Source organism: Micromys minutus (assembly GCF_963924665.1).
Source record: "Micromys minutus genome assembly, chromosome: 2".
Lineage (NCBI taxonomy): Eukaryota > Metazoa > Chordata > Mammalia > Rodentia > Muridae > Micromys > Micromys minutus.
This window is the reverse complement of record NC_137971.1, coordinates 79309126-79327921: the sequence shown is the minus strand read 5'-3', so window position 1 is coordinate 79327921 and position 18796 is coordinate 79309126. Positions and strand designations below refer to the sequence as shown.

General features: G+C 48.4%; 1 protein-coding gene across 1 annotated transcript in view; it reads left to right on the top strand.

Annotated features, from left to right (window-relative positions):
- Positions 1–4434: 4434 nt before the first annotated feature.
- Positions 4435–18796, top strand: part of XYLT1 (xylosyltransferase 1) — a gene marked incomplete at both ends in the record, with an annotated part of 279257 nt that continues 264895 nt past the window's right edge. Inside the window, one exon of the mRNA XM_080912760.1 lies at positions 4435–4821. Coding sequence (XP_080768886.1) covers positions 4435–4821 — 387 coding nt within the window. The remainder of the gene's footprint in view (positions 4822–18796) is intronic.

The following is an 18796-nucleotide window of genomic DNA, read 5'->3' as shown; positions in this document are numbered from 1 at the left end:
TGGATCTGTACCTGGCCCCAACCGGTGCCTGCTTCTGTGTGGAAGGAAGACTGCCCCTGGCTCATTTCATCTACCCCGAATCCTAAACTTGATGGATGTTCACTCCACATCCAGATCTCACCCAAGGCATTGTACTGTACCAAGTAGCATAGAGAGCAGACATAAAGAAATGAGGCAAAAATTTACCTGTGGAGATACTGAGTATCACAAAGTCCCAATGTTACACAGCCTCCTCCAGGGAGCCTTCCATAACCAACCTTTCTCCTCTCGGATGCTTTTAGTTATTTACCTTTGATAGAAAGAGTCTTGCTGTGTACACTAAACTAGCTTCAGACTGATAATTCCCCTGCCTCTACCTTCCAAATGTGTGTGCCACCACGGTTGAGTTGGTCAGTCTGGGTACAAAAAGTTATTTGTATGAGTTAGCTCATTAAATCCTTATGAGAACGTGTCAGTAAAGCTCCCATTATTTTAAACCCCGTTTTATAGATGAGGACATTGAGGCATGGAAGTTAACCATGGATACTTGACAGACTCAGTTAAAATGCAGCAGAGGGGCTAGAGAAATAGGCCAGCTGCTGAAGGAGCTCGCTCTTCAGAAACCACGCAAGACGTTGCCAATGATAGAAAGCCCTGGGGAGCTGGAGGCAGTTGGTTCTGGGCAGCCTAGCTTTATTTATTTATTTTTTTAACTTCCAGGCCAAAAATCAAACAAAAATAAACAGCAATCGACCACACTAAAAACCCATCTCTGAGGTTCCCTTTTGGCTTTCATGCACACAAACACAAACATGCATGTGCGTTTGCTCACAGTAAGCCTGGGCAATCTAGTTCTCTTCCATCTCATTCGCTCTTTGCACTGACCCTGGAATTGCTGTCAATGACCTCTCTTGTCCCTCTGTCCTATTGGATGGCTCCTTGAGGGTGAAAACCATCCTAACCATTTCCTTTGCAATCGCTAGCTCAGGACTGGGCATACCTAATAACTCAAAATGCTCTGTGACAGATTAGCCTTCCCATCCTTGAAGGGACAGGGAAACAAGATTTGGCATTCGAGGTGGTGGTTGAGAATCCCACAAATCAGGTGAAACTTCCCCAGAGCTCTGTCTCCTGGGAGGCATAGCACAGGAACTGGGGAACCATATATAAAAAGAAAGCTTCCTTGGGGAATCTTCATCATTCCCAGATTTCGCTTGCCCAGCAGGATGCTCAAATGTAATAGGGTTTCATGTATCTTTGTGGAATAAAAAAACTGAGCTTCGAAATCTTGGGGACCCTAGATATGGTGGCTAGAGCCACTGGCAAGTCTCAAGCAGGACCCTGGCCTCTTTCTTTCCCAGCAAGGCCACCCACCTCTTTATGCCCAACTGCAAACGAAAAGCCCTGTCGCTCTTAATGAACAAAGGTTATTACTGCTTGGTGGTTGAGCAAATTTAGGGTGCCCGCACTCTGGATCTCCCAGCCATACTAAGATGAACTAGCTCCCAGTTTTCTGTTGTTTTGTTCCATCTTTACCTCCCTAGTCTCTCTAAATTGTTTGGAGGGCTACTTATCTTAAAGCCAGAAGATAATCTCAGGTAACTTTTCCCCCAAAACCCATCAAATGAGCCATTTGTGTCATCTCTAATCTGCCCAGGGAGACTGAACCTCTTTCTTGTGTAGCCTTTTATGAGTCAAGATAAACAACTGTTTCTCCAGGGATTTGAGCCTGGGATCCTTAACCTCGGTGCTGAAGCACTGGGGCCCTGAGGGAGCTGAATCACAGCCTGGCCCCTGGAGGACGGCTGTTGACTGTGTCATGTGGAGGAAGCATAGGTCATTGCTGCTTTATAGGCAATGTGCAGAAGAGATCTTGAAACCAAGGTGGCCTGGGGCTGGAATATTCTACACAGCCAATGCGGGACTTGGAGGCTGTGTTTACATGTCCACTAGCTGCTCACTTAGCACTAAGAACCCTGAAGTCTGTGAGGAGACGCGACTTGACCAAGGTGGGGGAAACTCAGCGGAGACTACATGGACAGACAAGGGAAACCACTCTTTTACAGCCACCTGCTCCCACCCACCTGGCTCTATGGAACTTCTGGATGGCTATAGATAATAGATTTACCCCAAGGTCAGAGGTAAATCATGGAACCCTGGTTAATTTTCTTTGTCTGACTTCCTGGGCTTTGTGACTGGTGTAGGGGTAACGTAGAACCTATAAATTACTCTGTAAGAAAAATCTCTCTGTATCTTCTAAAAGAATCCTGGACTGCAGATGGACTAAAGTCACAGATTGTCTCAGTCGCAGAATCTAGGCCTCTCGCGGTGTCCCAGTGTGAAGAGATCCTTTGGGAGAGAGAGAGGAGAAAGGAAGAGAAAATCCTGTAGCAGTTATTCCGGGTTGCTGGATCAAGCCATGCCTGGAGTCAGTTGTCTGCAATAACTAGTTCTACCATCCAGTAAGGCTTATTTTTAGATTGTTAGACCAGATGTTTGTATTACATGAACTATAAATACTCCCAACTGATATGCAGATAAGAGAGGACTGGTGAGCCAGGGAGCTGCCTCTCCTCTACAGTCTCACTCTTGAAGTGGAAATGCCTCTGTGCCTGGCGGCAGAGCTGGGGGGCAGCGCTCTGGAGTGGACTTTAGACTGTCAGGGCAGCAGGATGGCTGAGGACACACCTATTCCAGTAGAACTCTCATGAACCCGTGGCTCTGTTGGAAATCTCTGTAGGAACACTGAGTATGTTTTCTTTTGAGATTCCATACCTATCTACATCTCCTCTGGCCTCCAAGCTCACTGTAAGAGGCACCCTTTGTCACCTTGGGATTCTTGTACCTGATCCCACATCGGACACATCAGTGCTCTAACATGCTGGTGCAGTGGATGGACGTGAACATTTCTTACCACTGTTTGTCTTGTTCTCTTATAAATTCTGTACATATACACTGCCTTCTCTTTAAAATCTAGGGTGATGTTTAAAAGGGCAGGAGACAAAAGGCCAAGAATTTGATGTAAATCCCCTACTCACTGAGGTGGGTAGGCATCAGTCCCATTCACATGCAGACATTCGTAGGTGCAATGTATCAAAAGGGGAAGGCTGTAAGACTGAGTCAGAGAGGGCTGGATGAAGTTTGAATTCAGAGAGATTATTTTTTCCAGACTCTCACCGAGGACCGAGCACAGACCAAGGTCAAGAGGGGACAATCCTGGTGGCTCAAGGTCACCAATCAGCCCAGGAAAACGATTCTCCTTACAAAGCAAGGCTGGGCTCACCCGGCTCTGAATCTAGTGCACATAGCACAGGAACATAGTGCACACAGACATCAGGATGGCTGGATGAAAAGAAAGGAGCTAAAAGGGAAGCTCTGTGGCTGGATGGGCGCCTTCAGCTTGTGGCCAGGCATTGGGAAACTTCTTCAGCCACCCAAGCATCCACTTGCCAACTGGATTTGGAGGATGTTGGATTGTGAGTCCTTGGGGACAAGAGAAGTGAGTCAGTGAGTCCTGAATCTTTGGTTGGCCCAGGAGTGGGGGGGTGACTCAGAAGTCACAGTGCTTGTGCTGATTAACCTCGGAGAGTCATTGAGAACCTCCTCTCCATCGTTTCAGTCAGTGATCCAGGAATCCCGGGCTGCACAAGAGCCAGGACCTGTGACACTCCTACGTGTTTTCCCATCTCCACCTGCCAAGGTTTTCTCAGAGCAGCCAAAGATCCCGGGACGGCAAACTCCGCGCCTCCTTCAACTCCACCTCCAGTTTTCTGCCACTTGGAACACAGGGTCTCCGGACCCTTCTTTCCCTTTTCCTGACCTCTGCAAGCTAAGCTGCCCTGTAGACTTGTCTATCCTCCACTTTCCCTCTTTCTATGCCTTGTACCGGCCTTTTCGAACCCTTACCTTGTTCCCACGCCTGTTCTGGGGGGTGTCTGTCTGCTTCCTTCGCCCCCACCCCCTCCCTCACCTTCTCCTCCCCACGCTGCCCTCGGCTCCTCCTCCAGGCCCCGCCCTCTGCTCAAGGCCCGCGTCCCTGGTGGCCCCTTCCCCAGTCTTGGTACCCTCAACGCTTACCCTAGAGCCCTGGGGCGTGGGTTGGGGACCCTGGCCCACGGAGAAGGGAATCGCGCGGGACCAGCTCCCTTCCCGAGCTGTGTCCCCGCGCGCGCGCGCCGCGCCCCCTCCGCGGCCTCCCCGCGCCCGCCTCCCGCCTTCCCCTCCTCCTGGTGACGTCCGGGTCCCTGCCCGTCTGAAAACTCCGCGCCGCGGCAGTGGAGGCGGCGGCGGCGGCGGCAGAGGAGGAAAGGGAGGAGGAGGTGGTGGAGGAGAGGAGCAGGAGGAGGAGCAGCGGCGAGCCCGGGCGACGACGGCCGGGCCCGAGCGCGGAGCCCCCGGGATAGAGCGCGCACCGGGGTGTCCCGGCACCCGGCTCGCCCCGGGCCGCCGCGGAAGATGGTGGCGGCGCCGTGCGCTCGGAGGCTGGCGCGGCGCTCGCACTCGGCGCTGCTGGCGGCGCTCATGGTGCTGCTGCTGCAGACGCTGGTGGTGTGGAATTTCAGCAGCCTGGACTCCGGGGCTGGAGAGCAGCGGCGCGCGGGGGCAGCGGCGGGAGCCTCCGAGGAGGAGCAGCAGCAACAGCAACAGCAGCAGCGGCAGCAGCAACAGCAGCAGCAGCCCGCGGCCCCGCGCCGGGAGCGCAGGGACCTGGCTGCCCATCTGCCCGCAGCCCGCGGAGGACCTGGAGGCCGAGCCGGCGGAGGAGGAGCACGGCAAGGCGGCCCCGGAGGAGCCCGCGCACAGCCGCTTGCCAGCCGCGGGGCACTAGCTTCCCGGGCGAGGGTAAGGTGCCCTTTGGGAAGGGGATCGCGAGCTGCGCGGACAGAGATACAAATGAGCGACCCTACCCACGCCTCCCATTGGTCTTGGCCACCCAAGTCCTGATATCCTAAGGGACTCTGCGCCCTGACTGCCTCTGGCTGCCTCTGGCTGCCTCTGACTGCCCTGGCTGCCCTGGCTGCTCTGGGCAGCTGCAGGGTCGTGCACTGAGCTGCGCTGCTCTGTGCGGAGTCTGAGGACCGCCCCCTTGGGGGTCTGGAAAGTGAGCTCCAGAAGAGACTCGCTTTCTAGGGGTTCCTGGTTCCCCACCACTCTTGCTGGGCATCCTACTTGCTCTCTGGGTGGGGGCGTTGATGCTTCACTCCCGACTCGAGTGCGTGCATCGGATCGTGACCGGATCCTCAGCCGATGCTCAAGGGTAGTTAGTTGTCCACGTAGCCTCTTTGGTCTGCGCTGCTTGCTGTGGGCTGAGAAGAGATCTAGAACGAGTGTGTCAAGTCCTCCACCATGTCCCTGGTGTCCAAATCAACACTGGGTTCTGAATGCCTGGTCTGACTTTGGGTCTTGTTTTCCCCTCTGGGAGTCTGCTTCGTTTTCTACCTTCTCCGGTCCCCAACTTCCTCAGCCCCTAACCTTGCTGTCTTTTGCTGTCCCTGACTTCACCTCCTCCAGGATTTGCAGCTTCAGGGTACTGCCCTTTGGTCCCAGCTGGATGTCTCTGACTTGACAGGGGTGACCCGTTGCACTTACTGTCTGGCCACACTATCACCACACCTCCCAGTGTGCTTTGCTTTTCTTGATGTGGATAATCGGGGCTCTTAAACTGTCGTCCCCAGCTCTATTAGTACCATCTGGCTAGGTGGAGCACAGACTTGTCCTCCTCCTCTATCCCCAACTTCTTTGAGGGTATCTGTGTCACCTTTTCCTGAGCTAGGTGGGCAGGAGATCTGAGCCCGTAACTACTGTACAGGGTCTGTGATCTGCGTGGGAATCCTGTCTGTCTGTCTTTGGTCTGGTGTGATATGCCACGTGACTCTGTTCATCATCCCAGTTCCCTGCAGAGATACTGCCCAGCATCTGAAGGACAGTAGCCTCCAGGGGAGTGTTTCTAGGATCTGTAGGGAGGGAACAGTCCTTGTGATTGCTTGTCACTCCGGCAGCCCTTGCTGAAGTCTGCCTAGACACAGCTACACAGCCCTGTCAGAAGTGAGTTCCGCTTTGCTTACGTTCTTCAGGATTGTTTTGACCCTTGATTCCTGAGCGCAGCTCTTTGTGCCTGTGGGCTGAAGCAGTCTCAGGACTTGATCTGACAGAGCATTTGGCTGCTCTGTAGCTACCAGGGAAAAGTCTTGCCCTCCTCACCTGTGGTGAGGCTTGTGAATGAGAACCAGAGGATTCTCAGTGTCTCCAAGTCTTTTTTGTCTACAGCCAAAGGGACCCGCTCACTGCATTTGAACTCCTGGAGTTGATCATGTGTTCCAACTGAAAAAAAAATGCTATTACATGTTCTTTCTGAAATTGGAGACATACTGGGAGGTGGGAGGGACTAAGAGCATGTAGTTCTGGCTCAGGGTAGAAACAGACAAAGCGGGGAGGGGACCAGGAGACTTGCTGTACCTCTTGCAAACAGGGTTCAGGAGTTTATTTCAGGGTACACAGACCACCTGTTGAGATTAGTGAGAAGGGAGGGAAAGAAACCAACTGCTGATTTCTTTCTAACTCCCGGATGTTCTGAGCATCGATGTGCAACCTCTCCATGTGTGTTCACCTAGGAGTCATCTCTCGCGTCCTAGCCCAGCCACATCAGGTTTGGAATGGAAAAGGTGGGTGGCAGGGTGCCACCTCCCTTTTAAAACCTGTTTTTAGATTTCCAGTCCTAGCAGTCGGAGCTTGTCTGCAGTCTTGCTTTTTTATCCGAGGTTTTGGGTATGTCCTCCAGTGTCTCCACTTCTTTACCTTCCCATGTTGGTACATATACATATTTCATCCTTTTTTTCTTTCACTTTCCCATTCCTGGTAGTTCTTAACTGTCCGGTCTTGTTGCTGCTCCTGGACTTTTGTCACACGCACATCACTTTCTTCTCTCCCTCTTTTCTCCCAGGAGCTGCTGTGTACACAGAATGGCTACAGATAGGGGTCTGTTTGTCCTCCTCAAGGTGTGCCCACCCCAACCCCTGCCCTTCCATGGAGCTCAAGGAGACCAGAAGGGGGCAGGCTGTTCCCAAAGTCCATCAGAGCTGGAGCTTGGGATACAGGCAGAGAGAGCCACAGACTGCTAACAACCACGGAGGTTCTTGAAACATGCCGTTCATTTCTGGACCCTGCCTGGGCTTACTGCATGCATGATGCTGTGGAGTGATTCAGGCTGGCATTCAGAAGTCGCACACACACACGTGCACACACATGCATGTTCACCACACACACACACACATACACACACACACACACAGACACACCCTGTGGTTTTTTTTTTTTTGAGATGGCTTCTGCAAACACCATGGAAGCACATGCTTGATCAGTGATGTTTGCCTCTGTGCCATGCTTTGTGGCAGGCTGGGGTAGGGTAGGGTGAATAGTCATGGCTTGGGTGGGTGTGTGGCATGGGGTGTCCAGCAGCTGTTATGGCTAGAGTATTTCCTAATCCAGACCTATCTGCTTTCCCCTCTCCCAACTTCTGAACTGTGAACCTTTTATGTTTGGAGAGCAGTATCTAGGGACAGAGATTGTACCTGTGACTGGGCATTGGAGGCACTTAATACAGGAAGGAGCACTGGGGAAGGGGCAGAGGGTGTGTGCCAGAATGCTGCTGAGCTGGGCTTCCCTGCAAAGGTTTGCTACTATCTCCCTTTCCTCTCAGCCTCTCTAAGCTTTTATGTATTAGCTTGATGCAGATTACAGCTGAGTTCTGTAGTGGGGCGTTTCCTCTGGGCCTCAGTGAGAAACGCACTTTACTATAGAGTCTCTGAATATAAAGCAGAGAGCACTGAGCTGGAGATGAGGAAAAGTAGTCGGGGGTGAGGGGACAGTCAAAAAGATCAGCCAGCAGAAGTTCTTTAATAGACTTGGGAGGAAATGAAAGCCGTGCCCACGGATGTCATACCTATATTTTTCTTTTCTCTTGCTAAAATCCCCAGAGTCCCAGCATCACAGTCACCTGTGTCCTAAGATACAGTGTCACTCAAGGTACTTAGTAAGATTCCTATAAGAAATCTAATTCTTTAGTGTCCTTACCTGCTGCAGGCTTACACTAGAATGTCAGGTTTTTGTTTTTTTTTAAATGTGGTCTGACCCCCTTTGAAATGCTGATGTTTTCTAGCAGAGATTCCTCATTCTTCACATTACTTAGATAACTCTCTCAGACAGTAGCGGGGTCTTAGGAAGAGGGAGGCAAAGCTTTCTTTCCCGTCCTAATGTTTGCAGAGAGAACAGAGTGTTTGCTGGCTGGTTTGTTTCCTCCACGCTTCCATTATATTTTGTGTGAGCGGAGCACAGCACGTTGCATATAGAAGCGTGCATCCGTGAGCAGTATTTATCCTGCTGCAGATATACTGCCGTCTGCTTTACCACACACCAGAAACGCTAAATAAGATAAATGAGTCGTCATTTAATTCAATAATAAGATAATAAATACAGGCTGGATCTCCGTTATCTGAAATACTTTGAGTGAAGGAGTGTTTCAAACTTTGGATTTTGAAAGATTCTTCAGAATATTAGCATGTAAACAAAAAGATGGGGTGGGTGTATAAACACACAAAATAATTAAACAAAATTATTATTTTCTTTCTCTCTCTCCTTTCTCTCTTATTTCTTTCTTTTGCTCCTCCTGTTTCTCCTCCTCATCCTTCTTCTTTTTTGTCTTGCTGTGTGGCTCAGACTAATGTCTAAATCATGACGCTCCTGAGATTACAGCTATGCACAACCACACCTGGCCTGAACAATTCATTTGTATGCTATATATATTTTATATACATGGCCTAAAGGTGATTTTGTACATGATTCGTGCCTGCATTTTAACTGTGACCTGTCAGATGAAGCAGGTTTAGAATTTTACACTCATTACGTCATGGCTATGCTTGGGAAATTTGAGTTTCAGAGCATTTAAGAAGTAGGACATTTCATGGATATGTATGTATGCATGTATGTAGTCACTTTCCTATTCTCCCTAGGCTATTAGTTCATTAAAACATCCTTTCAAAGGTTGGGTGGTAAAATGCTTCCTAATTTTCAAACAGGAGGGAGGTCAACTGAGGCTTAAAATTCTTATTTTCTGGGAACTGTTTAACCTTAATCCATTCTCTTAACAGGAAAAAAAAAAAAACAATGATCTAAGTTAGCATAGAAGTTGATATCAGTGTGTGTGTGTGTGTGTGTGTGTGTGTGTGTGTGTGACTTAGAATGCAAACTATCCTTAAGCCTACCTCTGTGATAAGACTCTACCTGTGTACTCTGAACTGCCAACAATGAGGGGGGTTGCAAATCTATGTGCAGACAATCTATGATTTCTCTTATATAACTATGGAGGGTGGGGTTCCTTCAGCCTTCAGATGGTTCTTTAAAATCTCTCTCTCTTTTTATTCTCCCCATGACCCCACCTATGTGTGTGCTCAAGTGTGTGTGTGTGTGTGTGTGTGTGTGTGTGTGTGTGTGTGTATGTGTGTGTGTGTGTATGTGTATGGGTGTGTATATGTGTGTGTGTGTCTGTATAAGTTCATGTGGACATGTGGCTGGGTGCATCTGGGTATATGTGTATATATGTGTGCATGTGTAGAGGCCAAAGATCAATGTTGGGAAGCCTCCTTTATCACTGTCAAGCTTAATTTTGAAACCAGGAGTCTCCCTGAGCCGGAAGCTCACTGGCTCCAGCAGGCTGGCTCACCAGTGAGCTCCGGTGTCCGTCTGTCCCCACCACCTCAGTGCTGGGATGTTTCAAGATGTATGAGTATTGTGTCTGAGTTTACATCTGCACAACAAAGAGGGCATCAGACCACATACATCTATAGTTATCGTGGATTTTGAGCTGCTATGTGGGTTCTGGGAATTGAACTTAGTACCTCAGGGAGAGTAGCCAGTGTGTTTAACTGCTGAGCCGTCTCCCCAGCCCATCCCGTCATTCCAAAAGGCAATGCCTGGGGAAAGTGAAATGGATACATGACCAGTTACCACCTGTGGCAAACACAGATTCAAAGGGTCAGAAGAGAAGTGAGATCTCTCACCACCAGGCTGACACACCCGTAAGCTCCTAAACTGTCTCTCTCCACCTCCTCAGTGATGGGATGACAGATGTGTCGCACCATGCCTGGAGTTAATAGGATATCCTCTGATGTACGAAGGGTCAGATCCCAGTTGTCTCCATGGCCTGGGCAGGTCCCTCTCTGCTTCTTTGCAACTTGGAGCCACCTCTGTGGTGTGCAGAGGGAGAAAGAATGCCCCATTGTCAGCTGCTTTCTCAGAAAGAAAGCCTAGAGTGGATTAAACATTTGCTTTTTCAGAGTTACTCAATTACTTTTGAGTGAACTTCTGCAGTAGAATGCCTGAGGGTCTTTTGGTGTGGGCTAACCTTGGAACAGGACAGAATGAGGTAGAAAAAGAGTAATATTCATTGATTATTGGCTGTATGCCTGGCCCTATTTTGGTGTTTTACATCCATGAAACTTATTCTGCCAAATTCCTACCCAGTGTGCATATGTATGTATATGTGTGTCTCTGTGTGTGAGTGTGTGTACATGTGTGTGCATGTGTAGGACTGCTGGCTTGCATGTCTGTCAGTCTATCTATCTGTCTGCATCTCTGAATCACTTTATTCATCTATCTACACCTCCACTCCAGGAAGCAAATGTTCTGCTACGTGTTTCATACAAAGTTGAAACTGAGGGGACCCAACTAGGAATTGTTGGTCTTATGATTACTAGCTGTAGTGCAGATCAGACATAGAAAAAGAGTTCCACAGATGCCATCTCCCATGTCACTGGACACTCCCAGGACCATGGAATGAGGCTGCTGCTGTGCTCGTATAGATGAAGAAACTGGGAAGCAACCCCAGGCTGCTTCTTGCCCAGTGCTGCCCAGAGTTCTGAGCTCCTCATCTGTACAGGTTTTCAAACCCCCTCATGAAGCCATATGCTTCTTGAAAGTCATTGCTCCCTTTTAACAGATTCCTAAAGGGGTGCAGACTCTTGAGAAGAACCACATCCCTGCAGAACAGTGTGAACAGCACAGTTGTTAGCTGCAGAGCTGAGGTCTAAACCCAGGCAGCCCACGCTCTGAACGGTCTAATCAGCATTCTCTCGCGTCTAAGGCCTTGCAGAGGTCACCTTCTGACCTTCATCCATAGCTCCAGGGATCCCGACAAAATGCCCCAGAGGCAAAACTTTGTTTCCTTAGAGTCCATTGAGGTGCTTTAACATACACACAGAGAAATAAAAGAAAGTAAAAAGGACGACAGCCAAAGATTTCTGTAATCTGACAAAGGAACACATCCCTTATACCACTTGTCTGCCCCTTGTTTGTATCAGGAGAGCGCCCAAAATTGACACTTTTACAAAATTACTGAGTCTGATAAACTGTTCAGTATGCCACAATGGGACACTCGTTCCTCCATTTCCGTGTTGGGTGTGTAGACTGAGTTCACCCTGCTTTCTATGATGTTGTAGATTTTGCTCTGCATCCCATTTGAAGACAGGATTTTATGGCTCCAGAAGAGGAAGAAAGAGGTGTGGCCTTTAGTGAAACATACTACAGAGTAACTAGCTTTAGTCGTGCCAGAAAGGGAGTCCTGGGATTCAGGACGAGGGACAGGGGACATTGTGTAAGGTTTTCATGTCCCCACCACTGTTCCCGCCTCTCTGCTCTCCAGTTCAACTGCCCAACTGTTATCGTTGGAGGATCCCAGGGCCTGGGCCATTGTAGCAAGAGTTATCTCTGTGAACATGCAGTTCATGCAGGTACTTCCTTCCTCTTGCAACAGGCATTACTTACTTATTTGTCTGTGGAAACTCCTTGGGCTGTTCCCCTGTGATCCTTGTGGCTGGTTCGTCCTTCCATCATGGATCAAAAAGTTACAGGGAGGTGGGGGGGTAGAGGCAGGTGGGTGACACTGTTCCATTGGGGAGGGAGAATGGCTCTAACCAGAACCAGAGTCTAGAAGCACAGATGCCTGACTGGATGGGGAACAATGGGAACTCGTTCTCAATTCATTCTTTTAAGAGTTTTTCCCCATCCACTCAGGTCTCTTGAAGGCACTGACGTGGATTTGTTTCTGCTGAAATCTGGCTTGCCCCAGCCAGGTGACACTGGCTTATCTGGGCTGATGTGTCAGGGGATGCTAATGAAACAGGGAGCTAAGATATATTTGTGTCTGTTTTGGGATCGTCCCTGTGAACCTGGGCTGTAAAGTCGACATTGTTGTAACAGTTCCCTACCCAAGACACAATCACATGGCAACTGTGAGAATGACGGTGCCAAGGAGAAGAACGAGTGTTCTTGACTGTTTATCTTGTATCAGACAACTGTGGACTGACTAGACAGTTCCACTCCTACCGAATCCTCACACCAGCCTACAAGTGAAGGCTGGTGTCTCATCTCTATTTTTATTGGTTACAAATAAGAGCCTTGTGCAATGAATTGGGTGAAGGATTCTGAGAAGAGTCCAAAGTAGGAGTTGAGGGGTGGTGACTACAAGGACTGTGTCTGAGGCTCTATGTATTCACTGTTGTAAATATTTAGCCCTGTTTCATTCCCTTTATCCTGTATACTTAAATACATCTATTCACCTATCCATCCACTCATCTATCAGCCCATCCATCTGGTCACCCATCCATGTGTCCGTGAATGAATGAATGAACGAATGAATAACAAATGAATCCATTCATCTGGTGCTTCAAGCCCTCCTGGAGAAGGAGTGTAAGAGGCAAGGGAAGGTTAGAATCAATCACAAGCAGTCTGCCAGCTGAACATTCTTCTCTGCTAGGTTTGGGTAAGGGATGGCCTCTTGCATACAAGAAAAAGGGAAAAGAGGTGTGACAATTAGTGTCACCAAGGGGCTCTGAAGCCTTCCAATCTCCTGCCATTTCAGAACCCCCCCAAAGTAGCCTAAGGGCTAGTCTGTTCTACTCTTGAGGTCCAAGCTCCTCATCCTGTAGCTGAGAGGCTGAGCCTACAGAATAGTAAGTATGCTCAGCCAATTGCAGCCTAAGAGGCATTCTGTGCCGCTTGTGATATAGGCCAGGCTCTGGCATTGTCTTTACTTATTTGGGACTCAGTGTCCTTGACTGAAACTCCGTGGCTTCATGGTCCTTAGTAGTGAAAGTAACTCTGGCCCATTGTCAATAGCTGTTTTGCCTTTGTACATATATCCACCTATCTATGCATCATCATTCCATAATCTATCCATTTATCCATTTATCTCTTCATCCATCCATCCACCTATCCACTTACCTATTAATCCATCTACCCATCCACCCACCTCTCTATATATACAAACATACATACATACATTCACCCATCCATCTATCCATACACAGACCCACATATCCATCTATCCATCCACCCATCCATCCATTCATCCGTCCATCCATCCATCCATCCATCCATCCATCCATCCATTCATCATCCATTCATCCACCATCTATCCATCCACCCATCCATCCATCCATCATCTACCCATGCATTTAACCACACATACATACATTGCCTATCTATTTTTCTATCCATCCACTATCAATTCATCTACATACACATGAATGATCCATCCATTTACCCTTATGTCTGTCCTTGCATCCATCCATCCATTTATGGGACTGCAAATTGACCCATATATTAAGTGCCATAAGGCTGTGTGGACTAATGCAATTCTTTTAAATGTCACGAGGGATGGCAGCCCCATGTCACATTTTATTTGTTATGAATGGCCAAGCTGGAAATGGTCAGAGCCTGGACCCTTCAATTCTTAGATCCCAAGATCAATTTTTACAACTCATTTACTGGTTTGCCACCTGTTTGCTAGAAATCTGTGAGAGTAGCCACGTTAGTCATTACTGCAACGTCTTTCAAGTACCCTCTGCATGATGGAGGTAGTGGAGCCCCAGAGTACACAGATCCTCTCAAAGGCCAGATCACTCAGAAGATGGACATTACAGATAAAAATAGAATCCCACATTTTGCAGTTTGGTGACGTTTCCACTTTGTGGCAGCAGGATAGCTAGAATCCCTGCCCCCACACTCACCATCTACTTATGGGTTCCACATGTCCTTACACTGCAGTGGTGGGAAGTTGGGAGGGAGTTGCTGAAGAAAAAGGCAAGTGGACCAGCAGAGCATTTTGGAACCCCTTGGCTTGGGTCCTAGCTCTATCAGAGATGTCTGACTTTCACCTCTGGGTCTTTCTAGAGCTTCCTCTGATGACTAGTATAAACCCAATTCTTTCCTTGGGTCACAGAGATCAAATCTGGTAAATAGAGAAACAAGAACACCCCATAGAGATGGATGCTGAGGCTCCTGTCTCAGAGTGGGGTCCAGGGAACTTCTCATCCATTCTCTCTGTGATGGTTGAGTCACTGAGTGAATGCGTGAATGAATGAAACTCACTAGAGGATGTTTGTTCACAAGATATCCGCATGGATTCCTTGTCTGAGTGCCCGCTGTGAGTCAGGCACTGTGTAAAATGGGGGACTTGTGTTCTACTGGCCACTGTTGGTGCACAGGAGGGTGCACAAGCAGAAGTGGAGGCAACACGTAGGGTACTGGGGAGAACAATGTGTGTCGGGGGAGAGTGGAGTTTGGGGGGACAGTTGTGTTCTAATCACGTTTGGTGTTTATTTAGCTTAATTTGGGGTGAGGATATATTTTTGGAAGGATGCTTTTTGCTAGAGGAGTTTCCAAACTGGCTGCAGGAGTTCTGCCTAAGCTTCAGAGGACGACGTCAATTCACCAGGGCTTTCAGGAGGGGTGACAGCTCTCATGCAGAAGTTTGAGGACTGGGAATGGAGCTGAATTTCACAATATCCTGGCTTTCCATTCCTAGCACAGAAAAAGGAAAAAAAAAAAAACCTAAAGCTGTCATATCTGTGGACAAAGGGCTGCATCTAGTCACGTCTGCATAACATTTTCAAAGCTCTTAGATTTTTTTTTAATGTTCATTTAACTGCTCTGTGTTCTTACTTGGTTTCTCCTTTCTTTGTGTACAGTCTAGTGAATGGTCACAAACTTAGCACACCCAAGACTCCCACACTCAGACCAAGAAACAGCATCGGTGACTTTGCTGGTACACCGCTCCCCTACTTCATGTGTGGCACTTTTAAAAACACTACTAATAGCTTTGTATTTAATGCATGTTAGGGAAAATATATACATCTAACCAGGCCATCAGTGTCAGCCTCAATGCTTGCGTGGCCTTACTCGTAAATAACATGGCAAGAAAGTAGGAAGAAATTTTCTACTAGTCTATAAACATCACAGTGCCAAACCCAGTTTTCACTGGGTCCCAGCTGAGTTTAGTGAAAGACTGTCAAGGAAGTAACACATTTTGTAAATGTCCATTAACCTGTTTGAAGATTGCTGGCGGCTCTGATGCTAGTTATGCTAAGGCCGTGGAGATGGCTCAGTGTGTAAAATGCTTATCACACAAGCATGAAGGCCCGACTTTGATCTGCAGAATCCACCTTAAAAAAATAAAACAAGCCAAACCAAACCAAACCCCCCCAAAAAAAAAAAAAAAAAAAAAAAAAAAAAAAAAAAAAAAAAAAAAACACTCCTCTCCCAATCCAAACAGATGTTGTTTGCTGGGGAAGCAGAGACGGTTGAATCCCTGGGGTTCACTGGCCAGACAAGCCTAACAGGTGAGCTCAGGCCAGTGAGAGATTGTGTCTAACATCATGGTGTGTGAGGAACAACTCGTGGTGTGGTCCTCTTACTTCCGAACACACCTATCCCCTTGTACATGAATCACACAGAGAGATATGAATACATAGCTGTGTAGTTTTGTTCTGAAGTCCCAATGGAAAAGGTTTAAGGCAGACACTGGGAGGAACCATGCTCTGGGCCTGTTGGAAGGGAGTGAACTAAGCTCTCGTAGAGGGCTTTCTGGGCTCTGTTGCTTTTGTACAGACTCCCATGGAGGACTCCCTGGCCCGTCCTCCTCCATTTAGTTTCCAGCCCTACCTGTGAGTCTCTGGGATTCATGCTTCCTGTTGAATCCTTGTCCTCTGTTTGGTCTGCTGAGTATTGAACGTGAAATCAGGTGTGATGAATGAGTCCCCGGACAGACTGGTAAACGGCTGCATTAACTTAACCCAGAACCACGACTGCATGCGGTTCAGAGTCCACGGTAAGAGAGCCTAGACATCCCACGCAGATGCCAGCAGCAACTCTAGAGGGCATTGAGGATGTCCAGTGATCTCATGAGGAGGGAGGTAGGGAGTGAGGAAAGCCCAGGGACAGCGAGATCACTTCACAACAGCTCAGCACTCAACCACACTGGCGTTCATAAAATAAACAACAGCTTTTGTAATGGAGAGCTCTGTGTACATTATTTAAGGATAGCATTAAAATCCGCTTAGATGGATCAAGAAGTATGGTGGTTACCTCATTAAGTACCCTTTCTTTGGGGATGTGAAAGATACTCTTTCTATCTTCATCTTTACTGGTGAAATGAGGTTTTATCAATGAGAGATGGGATGAGAAATCTTTTTTTTTTTTTTTTTGCTTTGTTTTGTTTTGTTTCCCTTTGCCAGACTTTTAGCTGTTTTGTGTTTGTTGGTTTTTTTTTTTTTTTTTTTTTTTTCATGAAGAACCAGGCTCTGCAGATGTTCAGTGTGAAATAAAAGCCTATTCATTGCCTCTCATTCATGCAGCCTTTTATCTCTGGCTGGGAAGAGACAGCTGGTGTCAAAGACACAGGGAGCCCCTTTGGCTCAAAGGTGACTTGACTCCGGGGTCTGATGTGAGCCTGCCCCTCACCTAGGTCTCTCCTAGCTTCCCACTTCTTAAGTAGAAGGCGAAAAGAAGACAGTTTGAGGTGGGTGAGGACCATGCAAGAAAGGGGTCCAGCAACCACCGAGCGATTTGCAGGTGGGCCTGGCTTCTGTTACTAACTTCCCCCTCACCAGGAAGCTGGTGGCAGCTGGAGCTTTTCGAAGGTTCATAACTGTCAGCCAGCAGAAGGATCTGGAGGAAGCCAGCTGTTTATTGGGAGTGGTTGGGGGGAGATGATGCTCAGACCAAAGTGGATGCTGGGAAGTAGTGGGGAAGCCAGAAGCCAGGAGCAACCCTGGCTCTCCGTGGGTGAGAGATACACAGCACCTCCCATCACCTCCCATCTCCCTTTCTCCTCCTCCTCCTCCTCTTCCTCCTTCACATGAAAGAAGTCGATGATTTCTACACATCGAGTTGGTAGCCCAAATCAGTGACTTCAAATCCTAATCTATTCTGGAGTGCCTGCTACTGCTGGACTCTGGCCTTTGTTTCTGGAAAGGTGACAGTTTGCCTGAGGAAGGTGTGACTTTCCTTTCTGCTTCGACTTCCAGCTTGCCCTGCGGCCACCCTGCTTATCTGTGTCACTTGAAACCACAGTTGGGGTTTGTGTGAGTCAACTTCCCTTTACTGGGGCCAAATGCCCCGTGGAAGGCAGGGGTGATTGACTCTTGCCTCAGGGGTTGAAACAGTTTCTATACCTGGCTGGTTTCCTTCACAGAGCCTGTGGTGAGGCAGGAGAGTGTGGGAAAGGGAGCCACCTACCTCATGATAGCCTGGAAGCAGAAAGATGGCTGGTTGGCTGCTGGTCACCTAGCTTGTTCCAGTGAGGCCCCGCCTCCTACAGACTCCACCCCCTTCAGCCGAGCCACTGGAGACCACACCTTCCAGGAATCGTCAGCTTTTGTGAGTCTCACAATTACATGCACCAATTGTGGTTTCCAGTGAGAAGTCAGTGTGTGCCATGCTAAGCGGAATCTCAGGGATTATCACGTTCAGTCCTTTACAACAGCCTTATCAAGTGGCCGCTGTGCCAATTCCTACTTTATCCCCTGATTGTATTTCTCTCAAGAGACAGGCCTGGGGAGAATAAAGAATTCCCCTAAGCTACAAGGCAAGCAACACTAGAACATAACTCAGGCAGCAAGACCTGGGAGCCTGCGTGTCAAAATTCTGAGCTCCATAAGAGGGGTGTGTGTGTGTGTATGGGGGTCGCACGTGTGTTTGTGCTGGGGTGGAGGCTATGGCCAATGTTGGGTGTATTCTGCTCTTGTTGAATCTTGAGTTCTATGATTCAGAACTCCGGCTGGCCAGCAAGACCCTGGGATCCACCTGTCAACTTCTCCTAGGCACTGGGATTACATATGTACCCCGACATGCTCCGTGTTTATGTGCCAGGGTTCTCTTTACCAACATTTCCAGTAGATGATTTTAGCAGAGCAGTTTCTCGGAGACATTCTGCAAAATCCCTCTACTAAGAAGTTGGTCCCGTCTGCCCATTGTGTGGATGGAAGTACTGTGATGCAGCACCAAGCCAGGACCAAGCTGGGGTGTAAACCAGAGTGTGACTTACAGCCGCTAAAGGCAGAATTCACACGCTTGGACCTGGCAACCCTCTGTGCTGAGAAGCCCTGACCCCCATCCTCACCTAGTTAGGCAGGGCCAGTCAGTGGCGGGCACTATCCGTCCACAGTGGGAAAGAGAAGTAACATCCACAGTGTAATATTTTGATAAGTTTCTGATTTGTATTAAAATAATAATTACAGCAATTATTACAAACTCAAATTTCAGGGAGACCCAGCTGCTTACAGAGAGAAAAAGAATTAACCACATATTCTCTGGGAATTGCAATGAAAGCCAGGCCTGGCCCTTTCCCTCCCTGAATGTCCAGTGGAGGTTTGGCTGCAGGTTGAAGGCCATGTGTTTTGCCAGCTGCTGTCGTGAGTGGAATGGCTAGCCAAGGTCCACTGTAGCAGCTGCTGGTGACAGAGAAGTATGCCATCTCAGGGATGCT